Genomic DNA, 19,989 nt, shown 5'->3' with positions numbered 1-19,989 from the left:
AATACGTTTTCCGACTTCGGACGACGAATTTAAGTACGCGCAGACCGTGTTTTTTATATAATGTTATGGGTATGACGTGTGCGATCAGGTGCATCAATGGCGCCCATGTTAAAATCATTTTCCCGAGAACAGGGAACGACAAAAGTACAAAAAAGCAAAGCGAGTTCGAACTAATATCTTACCTTTAATTATCCTTTAAAATCCATTAAATAATCCATATAACTCAATAATTGACGATTTTGCATCTAGGGTCTTTAATAATTATTTTAGCATAGTTAAATAAACACCCTTATGCCATCCTATCACTATATTCAAATGAGTTTACGAACTCAATAAACTTTCTTCTTCGTTACACGCTACGTCATGTACTCTACATTACTGCTGTTAAAATGAACCGGACAGTTTATCAAATTTGGTAAACTCGGTTGCATTTGCAGATTTCTGCATACAAACATAATTATGTTTTAACTTGCACACTGTTTTATTTGTCTATTGTAAATGCGCTTATTGTACACGAAAATAATTTAATATATAAATACACAAAGAATTAAAACATTCCATTACACAACAAATAAATGAGTGGATAATATCCATGTACAAAATGGGACGTTCCGAATTCCAGTGTGGTGCTATTTTTCCATCTTATACTTAACACAGCTCTTTGCCTAACGTGAATTAAATCGGAAAGCAAATATTGCAGATTATTTATGAATTGTGCGATATTTGTATGGCTTGTTGTACATTCTTAAATCTCAAAAGTATATGCATGGGTTATAAACAATGCACATTACACGAAATAAGGAAAATGTCATAAATTGACAATTCCTGCATGTACATGTGAAATAAGTTGCGTTTATAATAAATTGTCACATTTTTTAGGGGGAAAATGTTACAATAAGTGTCATTTTCAGCTGATTCATCATAATACGGATGGCGACAAAATATGTCATATGACTTGATTTAAAGGTTGAAGGTCGTATAATTTTAAAGCTAACGTTTTCTCGACTTTATTGCTCATGAAAAATCATTCAGTGTTAAAGTAAACAAGAGCATCGCCTTGCGGGTGCAGACCGCACATCTATTTTCTTTTTAAAGGTGAAGGGACTCTCATTTTCAATCACAAAGGAGGGAGGGGTGGAGTGAAGAGGGGTGTATAGTGTGGGGGTGTGGACATTTATTACATTATCTTCCAAAAACGCGAAAAAAATGCAAAAAAAAAATCGGGGGGGGGAGGGGGGGTGGGGGGGGGGAGGGGGGGGGTATTCTTTGGTGCGATGGTTGGACGGTATTTCAAACATAAAATAATAAAAATAAATATTTGTGTTTTTTAACCGTTTCAAAAAAAAAAAAATTGGGGGGGGGGGTGAGGTGGGGGGGGTATAGTGTGAGGGTGTGGTGGTAATTAGTGAGATGATCTTAAAAAAAAAGTTGGGGGGGGAGAAGAGGTGGGGGGGTATAGTGTGAGGGTGTGGTGGTAATTTGTGAGATGATCTTAAACAAAAAAATTTAGAGGGGGGATTTGGGTTGGGGGAGGGGGTGGGGGGTGGATTCTTGGGTGCGATGGTTGGAGGGTATTTCAAACATAAAATAATAAAAATAAATAGTTGTGTTTTTTAACCGTTTACAAAAAAAAAATTGGGGGGTGGGTGGGGGGGTATAGTGTGAGGGTGTGGTGGTCATTTGTGAGATGATCTTAAAAAAAATAAATAGGGGGGGGGATTCGGGGGGGGGGGGGAGGGGGGGCACGGCGGATGGTTTGGGTGGAGTCTATTGTGGTATGTCAGGTAAGAGTAGTTTTGTCAAAGTATCAATCAAATCTAATCATAAATAAAGAAGTTATGGCAATTTTAGCAAAATTTAATAATTTGACCTTGAAAGTCAAGGTCATTCAAAGGTCAAGGTAAAATTCAACTTGCCAGGTACAGTAACCTCATGATAGCATGAAAGTATTTGAAGTTTGAAAGCAATAGCCTTGATACGTAAGAAGTAAAGTGGATCGAAACACAAAATTTAACCATATATTCAAAGTTACTAAGTCAAAAAAGGGCCATAATTCCATAAAAATGACATCCAGAGTTATGCAACTTATCATTTTACTGTACCCTTATGCTAGTTTGCGAGTGTTCCAAGTATGAAAGCAATATCTATGATAATTTAGGGGTAAAGTGGACCAAAACACAACACTTAACCAAATTTTCAATTGTCTAAGTATAAAGGGCCCATAATTCCGTCCAAATGCCAGTCAGAGTTACATAACTTTGCCTGCACAGTCCCCTTATGATAGTTAATAAGTGTTGCAAGTATGAAAGCAATAGCTTTGATACTGTAGGAATAAAGTGGACTTAACACAAAACTTAACCAAATTTTCAATTTTCAAAGCATAAAAAGGGCACATAATTCTGTCAAAATGCCAGTCAGAGTTACATTACTTTGCCTGCACAGTCCTTTTATGATAGTTAGTAAGTGTTGCAAGTATGAAAGCAATAGCTTTGATACTTAAGGAATAAAATGGACCTAAACACAAAACTTAATCAAAATTTTCAATTTTCTAAGTATAAAAAGGGCACATAATTCTGTCAAAATGCATGCCAGAGTTATCTTACTTTGCCTGTCCAGTCCCCTCATGATAGTAAGTAAGTGTACCAAGTTTGAATGCAATAGCATTGATACTTTCTGAAAAAAAGTGGACCTAAACGCAAAACTTAACCAAAATTTTCAATTTTCTAAGTATAAAAAGGGCACATAATTCAGTCAAAATGCACGCCAGAGTTATCTAACTTTGCCTGCCCAGTCCCCTCATGATAGTAAGTAAGTGTACCAAGTTTGAATGCAATAGCATTGATACTTTCTGAGAAAAGTGGACCTAAACGCAAAACTTAACCGGACGCCGACGCCAAGGTGATGACAATAGCTAAAAATAGTCCGTGCAAGCGATAGGTATAGCTCAGTGTTGAATACAGGCTAGTATATTTTATAAGGTGTTATACCGTCTATGTCGCGTTGAAAATGGGATAAAATGTACTCACTAACTGATACAATTAGTATAAATGGGATATTTCATTTTGTGCCTTGTATGTTTTTTTCTTTTTTCATGTTTTTTGACATCATAATTAAATCTTTGCCAATCATTTAAAGACTTTATTACTTCTAAAATATGAAAATAAGAATAAGAAAAATAAGAAAATGTACAAAATAGTAAATACAGTATAACATGTCTAATAGAATCAGCAGTTGAATGCAATCATTCAAAATAATTCAGTATAGTTACACTATGTTAAATACTTCATAACATGACCAATAGAAGCAACAGGTGCAACCAATTGTACACATGTTTCAGTATAGTAACACTTATGTTAAATACTTCATAACATGACCAATAGAAGCAACAGAACAGGTGCAAGCAATTGTTCAATGTTTCAGTATAGACTATAGTTTAATAAAGAAATACATGACAAACAGAAGCAGCAATTTGAACAATTGTAAACAAGAGAGATATGATGGAACTAAAGCGCTTATTTGAGTTATTGGACACCACTTTTTGAGGACTTTACCAGATGGAAGGCAAGAACTTAGAAAAAGAACACTTTGTTATACATAAATGAACAAGTCATGTGTCCTTTGAAGTTTTTTGTTAAAGGCACGATACTATGAGGAGGACCTATACTATGAGAGTAAGGGATAGTAAGTCCTATGCTTTGCCATAGATTATAAAATCCAAGTACCTATTTGATTCAGTAGCAAAAGCATATAACAATAAAACACAAATTAATTATGGGCAAGATGTTGTACCCTTAATCTGATAATGGACTCACACCCAGAAAGAAACATATAAAATCACACACAAATTACAAATACACCATAAAAATACAAACAAACAAACAATAAACGCTTTGATAGAAGTTATTGAAATGCATTAAGTGACCCCGTGACCTAGTTTTTGACCCAGAATGACCCATATTCGAACTTGACCTAGATATTGTCTAGATACAACTTCTGACCAAATTTGGTGAAGGTCGGATGAAAATTACTTCAACTAGAGAGCGGACACCATACTAAATCCTTGAAATGCACTCAGTGACCCTGTGACCTAGTTTTTGACTCGGCATGACCCAAATTCGAACTTGACCTAGATATTGTCTTGATACAACTTCTGACCAAGTTTGGTAAAGATCAGATGAAAACTACTTCAATTAGAGAGCGGACACCATGCTAAATCCTTGAAATGCACTAAGTGACCCTGTGACCTAGTTTTTGACCCGACATGACCCTAATTCAAACTTGACCTAGATATTGTCTAGATACAACTTCTGACCAAGTTTGGTAAAGATCGGATGAAAACTATTTGAATTAGAGAGTGGACACGAAAAGTGTGACAGACTGACAGACTGAATGACAGACTGACGGACAGTGAGAAAACTATATACCCCCTTTTCTTCGAAAGGGGGCATAAACATATAACTTACATCATGAACATAAACATTTGCAACAGTAACTGAACTTAATTAAGTTATTCTGTTCCATTTATTATTATTTTGTAAAACTTTAATGTAAATAAATAATAAGTGTGTTAAAATAATTGTAAACATTCTTAAAGAATTAAAGCTATTATAATTCAGCACAGTGTACATTCCAAAAAAGACTTTGTACATGTGTATAAAATGCAAATAAAAATGTTTAAAACATTTTTTTTATTATACTATTTCATTGTTTGCAAAATTCATAAACTGTTAAAGTTTATTCAAATATTCAAGTACACGCAGATATTTTTATACTTTGGAACAAGTCGTAATAAATAGAATGTTCAAAGGTCAACATGTACAATTTTATGCATGAAACAAAATATATATACACAATTTAATATTGTCTGTAGAAAACAGCAAGCAACAAGCAAATTCGTTGAATTGATATCCCCCGCCAATATGCTTCTGGACACAAAAGTGTTATATTTGACACTCAAAAAAGCATTTTTTCAAGATACAAAGGGCCATAACTCTATTATTAACAGATGGTGTACAATGCCATTTGGCGTGCATCATCCTCTTCACCATATATATATACTCATACCAAGTTTCAATGAAATCCGCTAAAGCACATTCAAGATATGGCTCCGGACACAAAAGTGCCAGATGGACGGACGGACGGAAAGACAGACGGAAAACGCCAAAAACAATATCCCTCCACCTATGGCAGGGGATAATTAGATATCTTTAACAAATTCTGTCATGGAGAGCTTATTTAAGGCGAAGAAAACATTAACATGTCTGTTTGAAGGTGGATACTAGCATATGTGATATTAATTTGCTCATTTATTTAATTGGTGCTTTGGTAATTTATGTTTAAACCCCTCCCTTTTACATTTGTTAACTAGTTTTATGTAGGCAATTCATCTAGCGTTGTCAAGATTTCCATTCCTCATGATTTAAAACGAGGGAAACCTTAACCTATGAACAGAGGATAAATATTTTTTATTACATACAACATACTGTTCTGCATATTTACAGCCATTTGATTTTTGTCTTATCATATAAGCCTAACTTTATGCCTAAATAAGCAAATTCATTGAATTGATATTCCCCGCCAATATGCTTCTGGACACAAAAGTGTATATTTGACACTTAAAAAAGCATTTTTCAAGATAAAAAGGGCCATAACTCTGTTATTAACGAATGGTGTACAATGCCATTTGGCGTTCATCATCCTCTTATCCATATATATACTCCTACCAAGTTTCAATGAAATCCGCCAAAGCACTTCCAAGATATGGCTCCGGACACAAAAGTGCCGAACGGACAGACGGATGGAAGGACGGAATGATGGATGGACGGACAACGCCAAAACAATATCCCTCCCTCTATGGCGAGGGATAACAAGAGGGGCATGAAAGCCTTCAAGCGCTCATCCGCGTTAACGGACACCAATTTTCGAAGACTTGATATGGTGATCTAGTTTTTAAGTCTAAACTTCAAATAGTGACCTAGTTTTTTATGTGCGTGAGCCCAGATTCATTCTCTACCATGGTATTTTTAAAATAAACCTTCTGAGAAAGTTTCATCAAGACTGAATGAAAAATGTAGCCTCTAGTGCAATCAATAGCACTAATGTAAATAAAATGAACTATGAACTGTTTGGATGTTACAACACAAAATCATAGATAATGATTATTTGGGGTTATAACAAAACATCATAAATAATGGTTATTTGGGGGTTATAACACCAAATCATAGATAATGGTTATACCAGTATCTTTTTCTATTTTGTTTAAAATAATCGGCCAATATATTTATAATTACAGTAGAACAAAATCGTTCCATGTAACTTCATTGAGTGCCTTTTACGCTGAAATTCCCTACGCCCTTTGATGCTTTGCATCAATACTTATCTTGTAAATCTATAATATGAAATCATGGCATTTGATGAGGGTCCCTAGGATTTGGATTAGCATATTATACTTTTTATTGAAAAGAAATGCTTTTACTATGTGTATGAAAAAACACAACTTATCCCAGACATAATAACAACACAATTGTTCGATGTCATTAGCATGTTCCATGAGTAGGTGAAAACTATGACTTGTACAGTGTTTGAATGGTGTCACTATAGCTACATACATGTAAGGAAATCTGCACAGTCTCATGCCGCCATATTTTTCAATTGACTGGAACCATATCTTAAAAATGTGACTTCATTCATTTCGCCTTGTGACGAAGTGTTTTTGACCCCTATTTGACCCTGTTTGAACTTGGCAGAGATATTATTGGACAGATATAGAAACAAGCTTTATGATGTTTGAAAAATAAATGTGCTATCTTGAGTGTTCATATGCTTTTTCTTTACTGCCTTGAGTGTTCACAAGTGTTTTCTTTAATTTGACAAAGTGACCTAGTTAATAAACCCATGTGTACCATTGGTACACATTTTCTTATAAAATTTCATTGAGAATGGGGCAATAAATGTTGCACATGTGTTCACAAGCTTTTCACAAGCTTTTTCTTTAATTTCGTTTGCTAACCTAGTACTGACTTTTTTTAGCTAAACCTGTCAGTACCAGTTGGATCTTTGACAAAGGACACAAGCCTTGCAAGCAACACATCTTTTCCAAATGGTGAACATGTGTGGCATATTACTTAAAATTTCTGTTAACTGATGAAGTTGGGACAATCTGTAACATGAATGAAATGTCTATTGACAATTAAGTATGATCAGGAAATTTGATCTAGGGAGACAGTTCTTCAATGCAAAATGTTATTTTTAAAAGTGATAGATGAAATGAAGAACATAATAATTACAGACATTAAACGCTGCTGTATTTGACCTTCGACGCTTAAGAGTGACCTTCAGTAGTAAGTTATTTTAAAATTGATTGAAACACAACCATTCCATAAAACCAGGAATTCAATTATTTACTTTTTTAATTGTATTTTATAAGCAATACATTAAAAAAATATATAAAAGATATAGTTTAAAAAAATACATTCATTTTCTGTATTTAGTAAACAAATTTATAATATACCGGTATACTGCATAGCTACAAAAAAGCTGTAACTTATTTTTTTTAAATGTAATATTTGATAGTTGCAAAAATAATGGACAATATGGACAAAATTTGATTTTACGCAAGAGTTCATTCATATATTTACAACAAAATAATTTTATTTTGAATCGAATATGCAAACTACAAAACAATTCACCATGTAAAACACATGTTGCAAGTTTCATAAAATAATGACAGTTGCTAGGTTAACAGCACTTATAGTGACTGAGAATAAGAGAATTGCTATGTTAAAAACAACACTAATGTTTTATAAACGTAATTATGAATCACAAAGTAGTCTTATGACTGTCAAAAAAATTCACTCATTTCATTCACTCATTGTATTTGAATACATATTTAAAGCAAAAAAAAATAGGTAAGCCTTTAATCCCTGACAATTTTGGATAACTTCTTTCTGTTTGCATTTAAATAAAGCACTTTTAACTTCCATTAAAAGAATAAAGCTGTTGACATTTGTATAGAAAAAAGTAACATTTTTCAGTTTATTACTATAACTAATTTTGCATTTTGTAAGCTCTCAGAGATATCTTTAATGAGTATGTGTACAGCGTTACAATCCCAGAATAAATGGTAAACAGATTTTTCTGATATTTTGCAAAAGAAGTATGTATTACATTCCAACAAGCTCATTTAAAAAAGGGATGGGTTTGTTACCAATATTCTGTTGATAATCCTAGTTTGTAACTATTGAATATATGTATTATTTGTGTGTTTAAACATTTGTCCATCAACTTTTTTCGATTGTATGGCATCATTGACCAAGTATTCATTCAATTTTCTTTGGCTTGTTGGAATTTCAGAGTTCTAATTTAACATATTGTATAATAACTTATTGCATGAAATCAGAATTATTAGTTTTATATTGGTTGCCAAAGTGGGGTATGCATTTACTTAATACTGTTTCAATTATATATTTTTCAATGAGGCCATGTACGTAGAAAGATCCTTTTTTATGCCTTCATAATGTAAAAAGTTTACTTCTTTATTTATTTTTTATAAATAATAGTGAAGTCCAAAGCTAGGTCTTGATGCAACCTACACACACAATTTCAGAACACATACGTTATTGAGCGAAATATTTTAATAATATTTTTTAAGCAACAGTTACCTTGAAATGACTGGCCCCAAATGGAATCCTAACTATGGTAGTCTTAGATGGTACCATGGAGGGCTCCCTTGTCATCTATGTTTGAGCTTAATGCAGAATGGCTCTACTAACTTGTTTCATTTTGATCTGTCATGTCATAAGTTCCCCTGTTAGTGCCAAAACGCCAGCGAATCCACTTTCCTACTCTCTTGCGAAATCTTATTAACAGAACTATTATAATCCCTATTATAATTATTAAGATTACAGCCAACGTGATGACAATAATCACATAGCGTGAACAAGAATTGTTATCAATCCAATTGGGTGAGCAAGGCAGGCCTTTCAGAATGTCATAGATACAATCTGTCCCACCCGTACTTGTGAAAGAAATGTTCTTGTCCCTCCCACAAGGCCAATTGTTCAGGGTAACACAGCAATGCGAACCATTGAAGCTAACAACATAATTGTTTGTGTGGTCTGGTTCCACCATTCCATTGCCAGGTCCAACAAGAGTGCTACACCCACCAATTGTTACATTGCCATCATTAACATTGTAATCTTTGTGTTGAGAAATCTGAAAACATGTGTGACTGCGTCCTACTGTGGCAGACTGAGGACTTTGCATAGGTGAGCAAGCTTGGACAGATGACATTCTTAATAACAACACCAAAGCAACAAACACAGTCTTACAGACATTCAATGGAAGTTTGATGTTGTGTTTATGACAATGATTCTCATTTTCATTTGATCTTCTGGCAGTTGCATCTGTTACTCTTGCTCTTTCTGCGGATATTCCTGTCCAGTCCTTTGTGGATCTGGATTTCCTTTTATTGTGTTGTGGCTCAGGGTCCGATGCTGGCTCTTCTGAAGAGGAAACATCTCGAAACACATAAAAATGTTACCTTATTTTTTACTCCACATCAGCAATATGAACTTGGTAAATATATCACTAAAGACAAATGTTCTGACCAAGTTTACAGAAATATAAATTCTTTTCTTTACAAGGTTTTTCTTTAATTTCACGTACATGTACTGACCTAGATTTTTGCCCCACATTACCCAGTTCTGAACATGACCATGATATCATTAGGTCAATGAACTTACCAACCCTCGTGAATTTTGTGCAATTAATTCGAGCTCCTGAGATATGACATAATATGAAGAAATGTTTCATGACTAAATTGCCATGAGGTGATCATTCTGTATTGTCAATTTAATCAAGTGACTCAGTTTTTGATCCCACATGAGCAAGTTTAAAACTATTGTAAAGTTTCATGAAGTCTAGGCAAGAAATGTGACCTTTTGTGGATTTATTACTTAAGGTAAATGTTTGCACAAAGGCAAACGACAATAACAAAAGGTCACTAAAAGCATACTGTATGCTCAAATAAGCTAAAAGTTTGCTGCATTAAAATGTTTGGAATTCACAATTATTTAAGAATGGTATTAATGTACTAATTTTGTATGAGGTCAACCATGTTAGCATGGGAGTAATTTGGGATTATTAATATTACAATGGTGAACCATTAATTATTATTATTACAATGGTGAACCATAAATATAAAGTATATACAAAAGCTGCATAAGAATATTAGAACTATCAGCTTATGCTCAAATTTGATGGTAGTTTTTCTGGCTAAACCATACCTGTCACAGTCTCCTCCTTTTGTGCAAGAGGCCTCGTTGGCAAGAAAGGCTTCCCCATGACTCTGTGGATGAGCCCCTTAAACTGGGTCCATTGGTTGTCCAGGATTTTAAAACTCTCACAAGCCTGCCTCAACGCTTTCTGGATCTTCCCCATACTCAAGCACAGAATAGCTTTATTCTACAAATTGCAAAAAGTATAAACATGTATAAACAGAAACATTTATGGTGAGTTTTAAGTGGTGTTGTTATGCATATTTATCTAAATCAGTTCAAAAGGGTAATGATGGCATCAATACAGTATCAGATATGAAAGGTACAAAAGATTAAGGTACATCCTACACATTGTATTTAGCAAACATTAGTGTGTATGTACAGAACAAAAGCTCAAACAGGAGCAAATTACATAACCTTTAAGCAACTCTAACTATATACATGTATTATATTAATCCCTAAATTTTATTTAATGCCTTTACTTTTACAATTTACAACAAAACAGGGAGTGTCAAAAAAGCATGTATACAGGTTTGCAGTGGACTGAAACAGTTGAACTTTTGAAAAGTTCCCCAAGGATAAGTCCTGAGAACAGAATTGAAAAATCAGCCAACATCTCATAATATCATAGATGATTGGCAATTACATACATGTAGCATCTCTGTTAGCATTTTTTTGCTAAGTTTATTCACTGACCTCATTGAACATCAGATTTGAAAGCCTAGCCAAGGTGTAGGAACACAGGACACCAGGACGCTGCATAGTATTGGATTGGTTCCAGTTGTTGCCTATGATAATAAAAACAAGAGCTTTCACTTAGGGCGCTAAATACCTTCATAGGCTGCTTTTACGCAGATAATAACATGTATACTGCACATAATTATCTTCTTTGTAAACAGCTTCAATGGTGATATTATTAAATGAGTTTGTAACAATAGTGAACAAGAAAAACCCCTGACAAACAATCTGATGTTAAAGTTTTTAAATGCAGGATGATAAATATCACACATGCACAACTACTTATCATCTCTTATTATCTTAGATTTCAATACATGTGTATTTTGTTCATCTCCCATCCATATAAGATCAACCTAAGAAAATATAATACTGAAAACACTTATATTCCTAATTTAAAAGCATTTTTTAGCAAAGCAACAACAACACTTATTTCCCAATTGAGGTCACAACGCCGCAAATTTTCCTTATCGTTTTTCGACGCTGCCTGAAGCCAGACCTTCACAACATCACCCTTATAATTGCTATTATTTTCATATTTGTCTTGTTGTATGCCATTCATTTGTGTTTTTATGACATCAAATCATAGTTGCAAGCAACTGTGCAACATTAAAAGAGAAGAAAAGTGTATGATTGACTGGGTGTTAAATAAACTACTGATACAATTTTTGATAATTATTGGAATCTAAACCAATACAAACTAGAGCTTTGTCACAGACGTGACGAATACCCCCACATGCCGCATTGACACATAATATTTTGCATGTCGCCTTCACAAAAAACAGCGGACACCATGCTCAATTTTTTAAACGTACTAAGTGACCCCTTGACCTAGTTTTTGACCCAGAAAGGCCCATGTTCTAACTTGGCTTTAAGATCATCTCCTTTAAACTTCTGACCAAGTTTGGTGAAGATCGGATGTAAACTACTTGAATAAGAGAGTGGACACCATGCTGAATGTGAAAAACGCACTAAGTGACCCCATGACATAGTTTTAGGCCCGGAATGGCCCATGTTCAAACTTGTCCTAGAGATCTTGACCTACACATCATCTAGTTACAACTTCTGACCAAGTGTGGTGAAGATCGGATTTAAACTACTTGAAATAGAGAGCGGACACCATGCTCAATGTGTAAAACGTACTAAGTGACCCTGTGACCTAGTTTTTGATCTGGCATGGCCCATGTTCAAACTTGGCCTTCAGATCATCTAGATAAAACTTCTGACCAAGTTTGGTGAAGATCAGATAAAAACTACTTAAATAAGAGAGAGGACACCATGCTGAATGTTAAAAAAACGCACTAAGTGACCCCGTGACCTAGTTTTTGACCCGGCAAGGACCATGTTCTAGCTTGGCCTTAAGATCATCTAGATACAACTTCTGACCAAGTTTGGTGAAGATCGGATGACCTAGTATTTGATCCAGCAAGGCCCATGTTCGAACTTGGCCTAGACATCACGTAGATACAACATCTGACCAAGTTTGGTGAAGATCGGATGAAAACTACTTGAATTAGAGAGGGGACAACATGCTGAATGTTTAAAACGCACTAAGTAACCCCGTGACCTAGTCTTTGACCCCGCAAGTTTGGTGAAGATCGGATGAAAACTTCTTGAACAAGGGCTGTTTGTAAAACATGCATGCCCCCCATATGGGCTCTCCGTTGTAGTGACAGCCATTGTGTGAATATGTTTTTTGTCACTGTATGTCAATGATTAATTATATTTTTATGTATAATTTGAATTGACAAAATTAAATGCAAGTTGCGTAGCAAGAATTACATGTTTGATTTATTGTCAGTGAATCGTGACATTTTCTCAATGTTTCAGACCACCAGTTTGTCAAAGCTATCAACCGCTTGGATGGTCAAGCTAAATAGAATTGACCCAGCAAATCACAACTGTCCTGTTGCCATATAATATTACATATCATATAACATTGGTGTTTTAAATGTTGAATTCTCACGTCATTTCCATAAACATAGTATTTACTGGCACAGAAACAAAGGCTTATACATCATTATGAATGAACATGTGTCAAAAATTCAATTTGTAAGTCTCTTTACTGGACAGTGTGAAAACAGAATAAACTAGTGACCTGAAAATCAATAGGGGTCATCTGCGAGTCACGCTCATTGTACCTATGAAGTGTCATGATCCTAGGCAAAAGCGTTCTTGAGTTATCATCCGAAAATCATTTTACTATTTCGGGTCACCATGACCTTGACCTTTGACCTTGTGACCTCAAAATCAATAGGGGTCATCTGCGAGTCATGATCAATCTACCTATGAAGTTTCATGATCCTAGGCATATGCGTTCTTGAGTTATCATCCGAAAACCATTTTACTATTTCGGGTCACCGTGACCTTGACCTTTGACCTAGTGACCTCAAAATTAATAGGGGTCATCTGCGAGTCTTGATCAATCTACCCATGAAGTTTCATGATCCTAGGCGTATGCATTCTTGAGTTATCATCCGGAAACCATTTTACTATTTCGGGTCACCGTGACCTTGACCTTTGACCTAGTGACCTCAAAATCAATAGGGGTCATCTGCGAGTCATGATCAATCTACCCATGAAGTTTCATGATCCTAGGCGTATGCATTCTTGAGTTATCATCCGGAAACCATTTTACTATTTCGGGTCACCGTGACCTTGACCTTTGACCTAGTGACCTCAAAATCAATAGGGGTCATCTGCAAGTCATGATCAATCTACCCATGAAGTTTCATGATCCTAGGCATATGCATTCTTGAGTTATCATCCGATACCATTTTACTATTTCGGGTCACCGTGACCTTGACCTTTGACCTAGTGACCTCAAAATCAATAGGGGTCATCTGCAAGTCATGATCAATCTACCCATGAAGTTTCATGATCCTAGGCGTATGCGTTCTTGAGTTATCATTCGGAAACCAATTTACTATTTCGGGTCACCGTGACCTTGACCTTTGACCTAAAAATCAATAGGGGTCATCTGCGAGTCATGATCAATCTACCTATGAAGTTCATGATCCTAGGTGTATGCGTTCTTGAGTTATCATCCGGAAACCACCTGGTGGACGGACCGACCAACCGACCGACCGACCGACATGAGCAAAGCAATATACCCCCTCTTCTTCGAAGGGGAGCATAATTAGAGAGCGGACACTTAATACAGACTGATAGACCGACGACCGACAGACAAGTTAACTCCTATATACCCCACTAAACTTTGTTTGTGGGGGATATAAATATCATTAGCTGTAGACTCCTATAGGCTCCCATGCACGCATATCCAGCTGCTGATCCTAGAAAAATACACCTCAAGCATGTCAGGCTTGTGCTTAGAAATTCTGATAGGACAATACAAACAAGAGCTGTCAGAGGACAGCGCGCTCAGCAGGGGTGGCGAAATCTCAAAAAAGTATACTTGTCCACGGACAACCATTTAAGAAATTTAACTTGTCCGTTGCTGAACTACACTTGTCCGTTATTGTTTATATAAACTATACACGCATTTATTGATAAATGTTCAGGCTTGGCGAAATTGCCGGTCCGCCGGTCCTGACCGGCAGATTTCCATTTGGTCCGACAGGTTTATCCAGAATGTCGGTCCCGGCGACCGGCAAAATGTGAAATGAATGCAAACAAATCATATTTGTTTCAAAGTTGAAAACTCGAAGAGCAAACCCATTTCTACATCATGAAAATGAAATTGCTCATTGTTTTGATGTTTGCAATAAGTTTGTTACGTACAATTAGCAAATCCGACTGGTTTCACAACACCTACTTCAAACTCAGTCGCAATATCGGCAATTGCGTTCTAACAAAAAAGATCTTGATAGCTTTGACATATTTTTCCAGTAGATAAGGTCATGAAAAAATGCATTTCTTAATGAAGCATGGCTTTCAAAAGGTTGTTTATTAAACATAAACAATGTTCTAGTGATATCTTTATAACATGCACTCGCCATTGGTCTCCAAAAATGTTATCATTTTACATTGTACAAGTTAGTGTCCGTTAACCTCAATTTTATTTTCGATACTTCTTGTTACTTTAGTTTACGTTGTTTTAATGGCTAAATGGATATAATTGGTCAGTTAAATATAGTTTTACCAATAAGATGCCATGATACATATTTCGTTGGATGATCATCATCCAATATGTCGTTTTTATGTTGTTTTTTTCTGAAATGCCTGTCTGGATGACCGGCATATTTTTTCCAATTGCGACAAGCCTGATGTTACATAATGTGGAATTAATTAAAATGAGTAGTATTTGCTTGTTTTAGTTATAGTTGTATTTCCATGGTGCATTCATTATAGCAGTATATTATAAACAATATAAAGACTTTTAAATCTTGCAAAGCGAGTGTTATTATTATTCTGCTCTGTTGAGGAAGATTTTTTTAAAAACGTTCCATCTTTACCGTTAAAGTTGTCTGTCATTGTGTACACTCCGGTCTTACTGACAATAACATAGTGACGTCACCATCATGTATAGAATGTCTGATTGTAACAGAAAAAAAAGTCTGTGCACTGTCTAACAGTCAGGCAGAATGTTGAAAATGCAGCATGCTCCCGGTCTCTTATAGAATAAGGGAGATCACTGCGCAGGAGAGTGCCCGTATTTTAGCTTGATTGTTCCGCAAATTGCACTGACAATCGCTGTAATCGCATGTCAACATCCGGTTTTGCAAAAATTAATTACGGCTTTAATTCAATGTATTTTTTTGTATTCCTCGACCCGACTGGTTGTCCACGGACAACTTAATTGAAAAAGATCAGTTGCCCAGACAAGCAAATGTATGCTCGGGCAACTCGGACTTTTGATTTCGCCACCCCTGCTCGACTATTCGAGTGCTTGACAGTATAACGTTTCATGAAGATCGGACTATAAATGTGGCCTCTAGAGTGTTAACAAGATTTTACTTTAGCCTTATATAGCCATATAAGGAACAAGGGACAAAATTGTCACAAAACCAGGTTTTCATTGTGAAAAAAAAATCTGATAAAGGGAGAAAACTCAAACTGAACTTTTGAAATGACCAAAAAAAATTAACCCCCTTTGTAAGTTTTTTTTTTTTTAATTTATTTTTAGTCGTGGCGACCTTGACATTGGAAATATTGACGTGATTCTTTCGTGGGACACACCGTCCCATGATGGTGAACAAATGTGCCAAATGATTTTAAAATCTCACAATGAATGACATAGTTATGGCCAGGACAAGCTCATTTATGGCCATTTTTGACCTTTGAACTCAAAGTGTGACCTTGACCTTGGAGATATCGACGTAATTATTTCGCGCGACTCACCGTCCAATGATGGTGAACAAATGTGCCAAATGATTTTAAAATCTGACGATGAACGACATAGTTATGGCTCGGACAAGCTCATTTATGGCCATTTTTGACCTTTGAACTCAAAGAGTGACCTTGACCTTGGAGATATCGACGTAATTATTTCGCGCGACACACCGTCCAATGATGGTGAACAAATGTGCCAAATGATTTTAAAATCTGACAATGAACGACATAGTTATGGCCCGGACAAGCTTATTCCGCCAGCCCGCCAGCCCGCCAGCCAGCCAGCCAGCCCGCCAGCCAGCCAGCCCGCCCGCATTCGCCAATCTAATAACCAGTTTTTTCCTTCGGAAAACCTGGTTAAAAATGCCCCACCCTTGGCGGCCATGTTATTCAAGCAAACGTAACCATTTTCGAACTCATCCAAGATATCATTAAGACAAATCTTCTTACCATATTTCATCAAGATTGGACAATAAATGTGGCCTCAGAGTGTTAACAAGGTTTTACTATAGACATATAAGGAAAAATGCCCCGCACCCCTGGCGGCCATGTTTTTCAACCAACGGGCATCATTTTCGAACTCATCCAAGATATTATTAGGATGAATCTTCTGACCAAGTTTCATGAAGATCAGACAATAAATGTGGCCTCTAGAGTGTTAACAAGATTTTACTATAGCCATATATAGCCATATAAGGAAAAATGCCCCGCCCCTTGGCAGCCATGTTTATCAAGCAAACGTAACCATTTTAGATCTCATCCAAGATATCATTGAAACCAATCTTCTGAACAAATTTCATGAAGATCTGGAAATAAATGTGGCCTCTAGAGTGTTAAAAAGGTTTTACTATAGCCATATAAGGAAAAATGCCCCGCCCCCTGGCGGCCATGTTTTTCAACCAACCGGCATCATTTTCGATCTCATCCAAGATATTATTGGGATGAATCTTCTGACCAAGTTTCATAAAGATCAGACAAATGTGGCCTCTAGAGAGTGAACAAGGCAAATGTTGACGTCGCACAACTGACAAAGGACAACGCATGAAGGGCGACGGACAAAAGGCGATCACAAAAGCTCACCATGGGCATGTTGTGCTCAGGTGAGCTAAAAAGGAAAAAAAACATAATTTAAATTTTTTTTTTTGGGGGGGGGGTTGAGAGGGGGTATGGGGGGGGTAGGGGGGGTGAGAGGTGGTTATAATGTGGGGTGGGGTAATTTATGAGATGATGTTTAAAAAAATATATTTATTTTTTTTTGGGGGGGTGGGGGGGGTGGGGGTTGAGAGGGGTGTATAATGTGGGGTGTGGTAATTTATTAGATGATGTTTAAAAAAAAAATTGGGGGGGGGGGAGGTTGGGGGGAGGGAGAGATTCTGGGTAGGGGTGTGGGGTATTGTTTGGGTGAAATCCATTGTGGTATTCAGGTAAGTGCTGTTTTGTCAAAGTAATAATAAAATGTGATCATAAATAAAGAAGTTATGACAATTTAAGCAAAATGTTCAATTATCTAAGTGTAAAAGGGCCATAATAATGTCAAAATGCTTGATACAGTGGTCTGCTCTTGTTTATAGGTTGGGGTCATATTGGTAAACAAGTATGCAACATATAAAAGCAATATGTCAAAGGATGTAGGAAATATTTGGGGTAGTAAACAAACTTTAACATAGATTTATCAATAATATGCATATTCTAAGTATAAAAGGGGCAATAATTATGACAAAATGCTTGATATAGTTGTCTGCTCTTGTATATATAGGTTGGGGTGATGTTGGTAAACAAGTATGCAAAATATGAAACCAATATGTCAAGGGACAATGAAAATAAATGGGGGTAGTACAAAAACTTAAACATTTGCTGCATATAAAAAGTGGAAAAGGGGCCATAATTATGACAAAATGCTTTTAAGAGTTGTCTGCTCTTGTTTATAGGTTGGGGTCATGTTGGTAAACAAGAATGCAAAATATGAAATTAATATGTCAAGGGACAATGAAAATAATTGGGGTATTACGAAAACTTTAACATTTGCACGCTAACGAAACGGAAACGCCGACGCTGGGTTGAGTAGGATAGCTCCACTATATATATTTCATATATAATAGTCGAGCTAAAAATTAAGCCCTCAGGCTCTGGGCTATAAATTTGTTGGACACCGCTTGTGTGATTCAAAAGTGTGAGATAACGCCTGCAGACAAGTTTTTGTCTACTAACTGACAGAGAGACAGACATCAATGGTGATTTCGTAACGATGGTATGAGTATTGAAAATCTGATTAAAAAGGATAAACATGCAACAAAACTGCATTAACAAGAAGGCCAAGATGGCCCAAGATTGTACAACTGTGTGATAAGGTGTTGCCAGTTTGAAAGGCCGAAGCACTACTTGAATAATCTTGTTTAATGACCTTCATGTGTGGCTAATGACCCCAGGGGCATGATTTAAACAAGGGACAAAACTGTCACAAAACCAGGTTTTCAATTTGAACAAGAGATGTGTTTGTCAGAAACAAAATGCCCCCTTCTGTGCCGCTTTGAAGCCATACATTATACCTTTGACCTTTAAGGTTGACATTGACTTTCACCACTCAAAATGTGCAGCTCAACGAGAAGTAAGTAAGAGATTAAATGGAGAAATGATTTTTATACTTTTTTTTACCTTTGACCTTGAAGGATGACCTTGACCTTTCACCACTCAAAATGAGCAGCTCCATGAGATACACATGCATGCCAAATATGAAGTTGATATCTTCAATATTAAAAAAGCTATGATAAAACTTTAACGAAGGTTAAAGTTTGAGGAAAGAAAAATACAATGATATTTGACCTTTGATCTTGAAGGATGACCTTGACCTTGACTTTTCACCACTCAAAATCAGGGGTTTATTCTACTAAAAAAGTGGCGCCGAGAGTCGGCATATTCCCCTACCAGAATGTGTCCCCTCAAAATACATTTCCCCTCCAAGAATATCATTTTTTAATAAAACATATCTTTTTTAGCATTTATTTTAGCTTTGAATAGAAAATTGTTAATTTTGATTGCTTAATTATCCATCGCAATACTAGCTCATTTGCGGTGGTCGCGAAATCACGTTAAAATAGAAATAAGCGTCTATAGATGGAGTTGATTAGAATGTGTAGTTTGCTGTTCCTAATTTTTTGCAAAGTCATGCAGAACATGTTGCACTTTATCGCTGTAAATTTTGGTAGAAGAATCCTCAAACTAAACGTACTTACATCTGAGTTGGTAAGCGCATGCTATAAAACGTAATGGATAAAGGAAAGTCACTCTAAATGTCATTATTGTTTGTTAACGTTTTTATATGATTTTGACAGAAAACTTCTTTATTGTAAATTAATTGGAAAAAATGTCATCTAGATTTGATTGGGAATGGGGCCGTTTTTTTGCTTTGGGAATACCTCCATTTTCCGGAGGCGCAGACAGTGGTGAAAAAACCCTGAAATCAGGGAAGATGAGTTATAGACATTGATTAAAACAGTTTTTATTTTTTCCCCAAATATGTCTCTTTCGCACTCTATTTTCCCCTTTCACCCAGCGTCCAGCGTCTTCCCCTTTTTCTAAAAAAAAACGCTGAAAATGGGCAGCTCCATCAGTCCATGAGATACACATCAGAGATTTCAATAGATTTTAAAAACCAGGAGTCAATGACCCCTGGACTGAAATCTTGAGA

At 36.0% G+C, this 19,989-nt stretch overlaps 1 protein-coding gene and 1 long non-coding RNA gene across 2 annotated transcripts in view; both read right to left on the bottom strand.

The window, feature by feature from the left end:
- Positions 1-5,624, bottom strand: part of LOC127871658 (uncharacterized) — a 93,357-nt gene extending 87,733 nt beyond the window's left edge. The window contains exon 1 of the long non-coding RNA XR_008045495.1: positions 5,442-5,624. This is a non-coding gene — a long non-coding RNA (uncharacterized LOC127871658). The remainder of the gene's footprint in view (positions 1-5,441) is intronic.
- A 2,943-nt stretch (positions 5,625-8,567) lies between these two features.
- Positions 8,568-19,989, bottom strand: part of LOC127871652 (uncharacterized) — a 42,063-nt gene continuing 30,641 nt past the window's right edge. The window contains exons 3-5 of the mRNA XM_052414774.1: positions 10,974-11,065; positions 10,287-10,464; positions 8,568-9,503 (exon numbers count right to left, since the gene is read on the bottom strand). Coding sequence (XP_052270734.1) covers positions 8,767-9,503; positions 10,287-10,464; positions 10,974-11,065 — 1,007 coding nt within the window. The 3' untranslated portion in view covers positions 8,568-8,766. The remainder of the gene's footprint in view (positions 9,504-10,286; positions 10,465-10,973; positions 11,066-19,989) is intronic.

The sequence above is a fragment of the Dreissena polymorpha genome, chromosome 3 (assembly GCF_020536995.1).
Source record: "Dreissena polymorpha isolate Duluth1 chromosome 3, UMN_Dpol_1.0, whole genome shotgun sequence".
Taxonomy (NCBI): Eukaryota; Metazoa; Mollusca; class Bivalvia; order Myida; family Dreissenidae; genus Dreissena; species Dreissena polymorpha.
The sequence above is the reverse complement of the archived record's forward strand: the minus strand, read 5'-3'. Positions and strand labels throughout refer to the sequence as shown.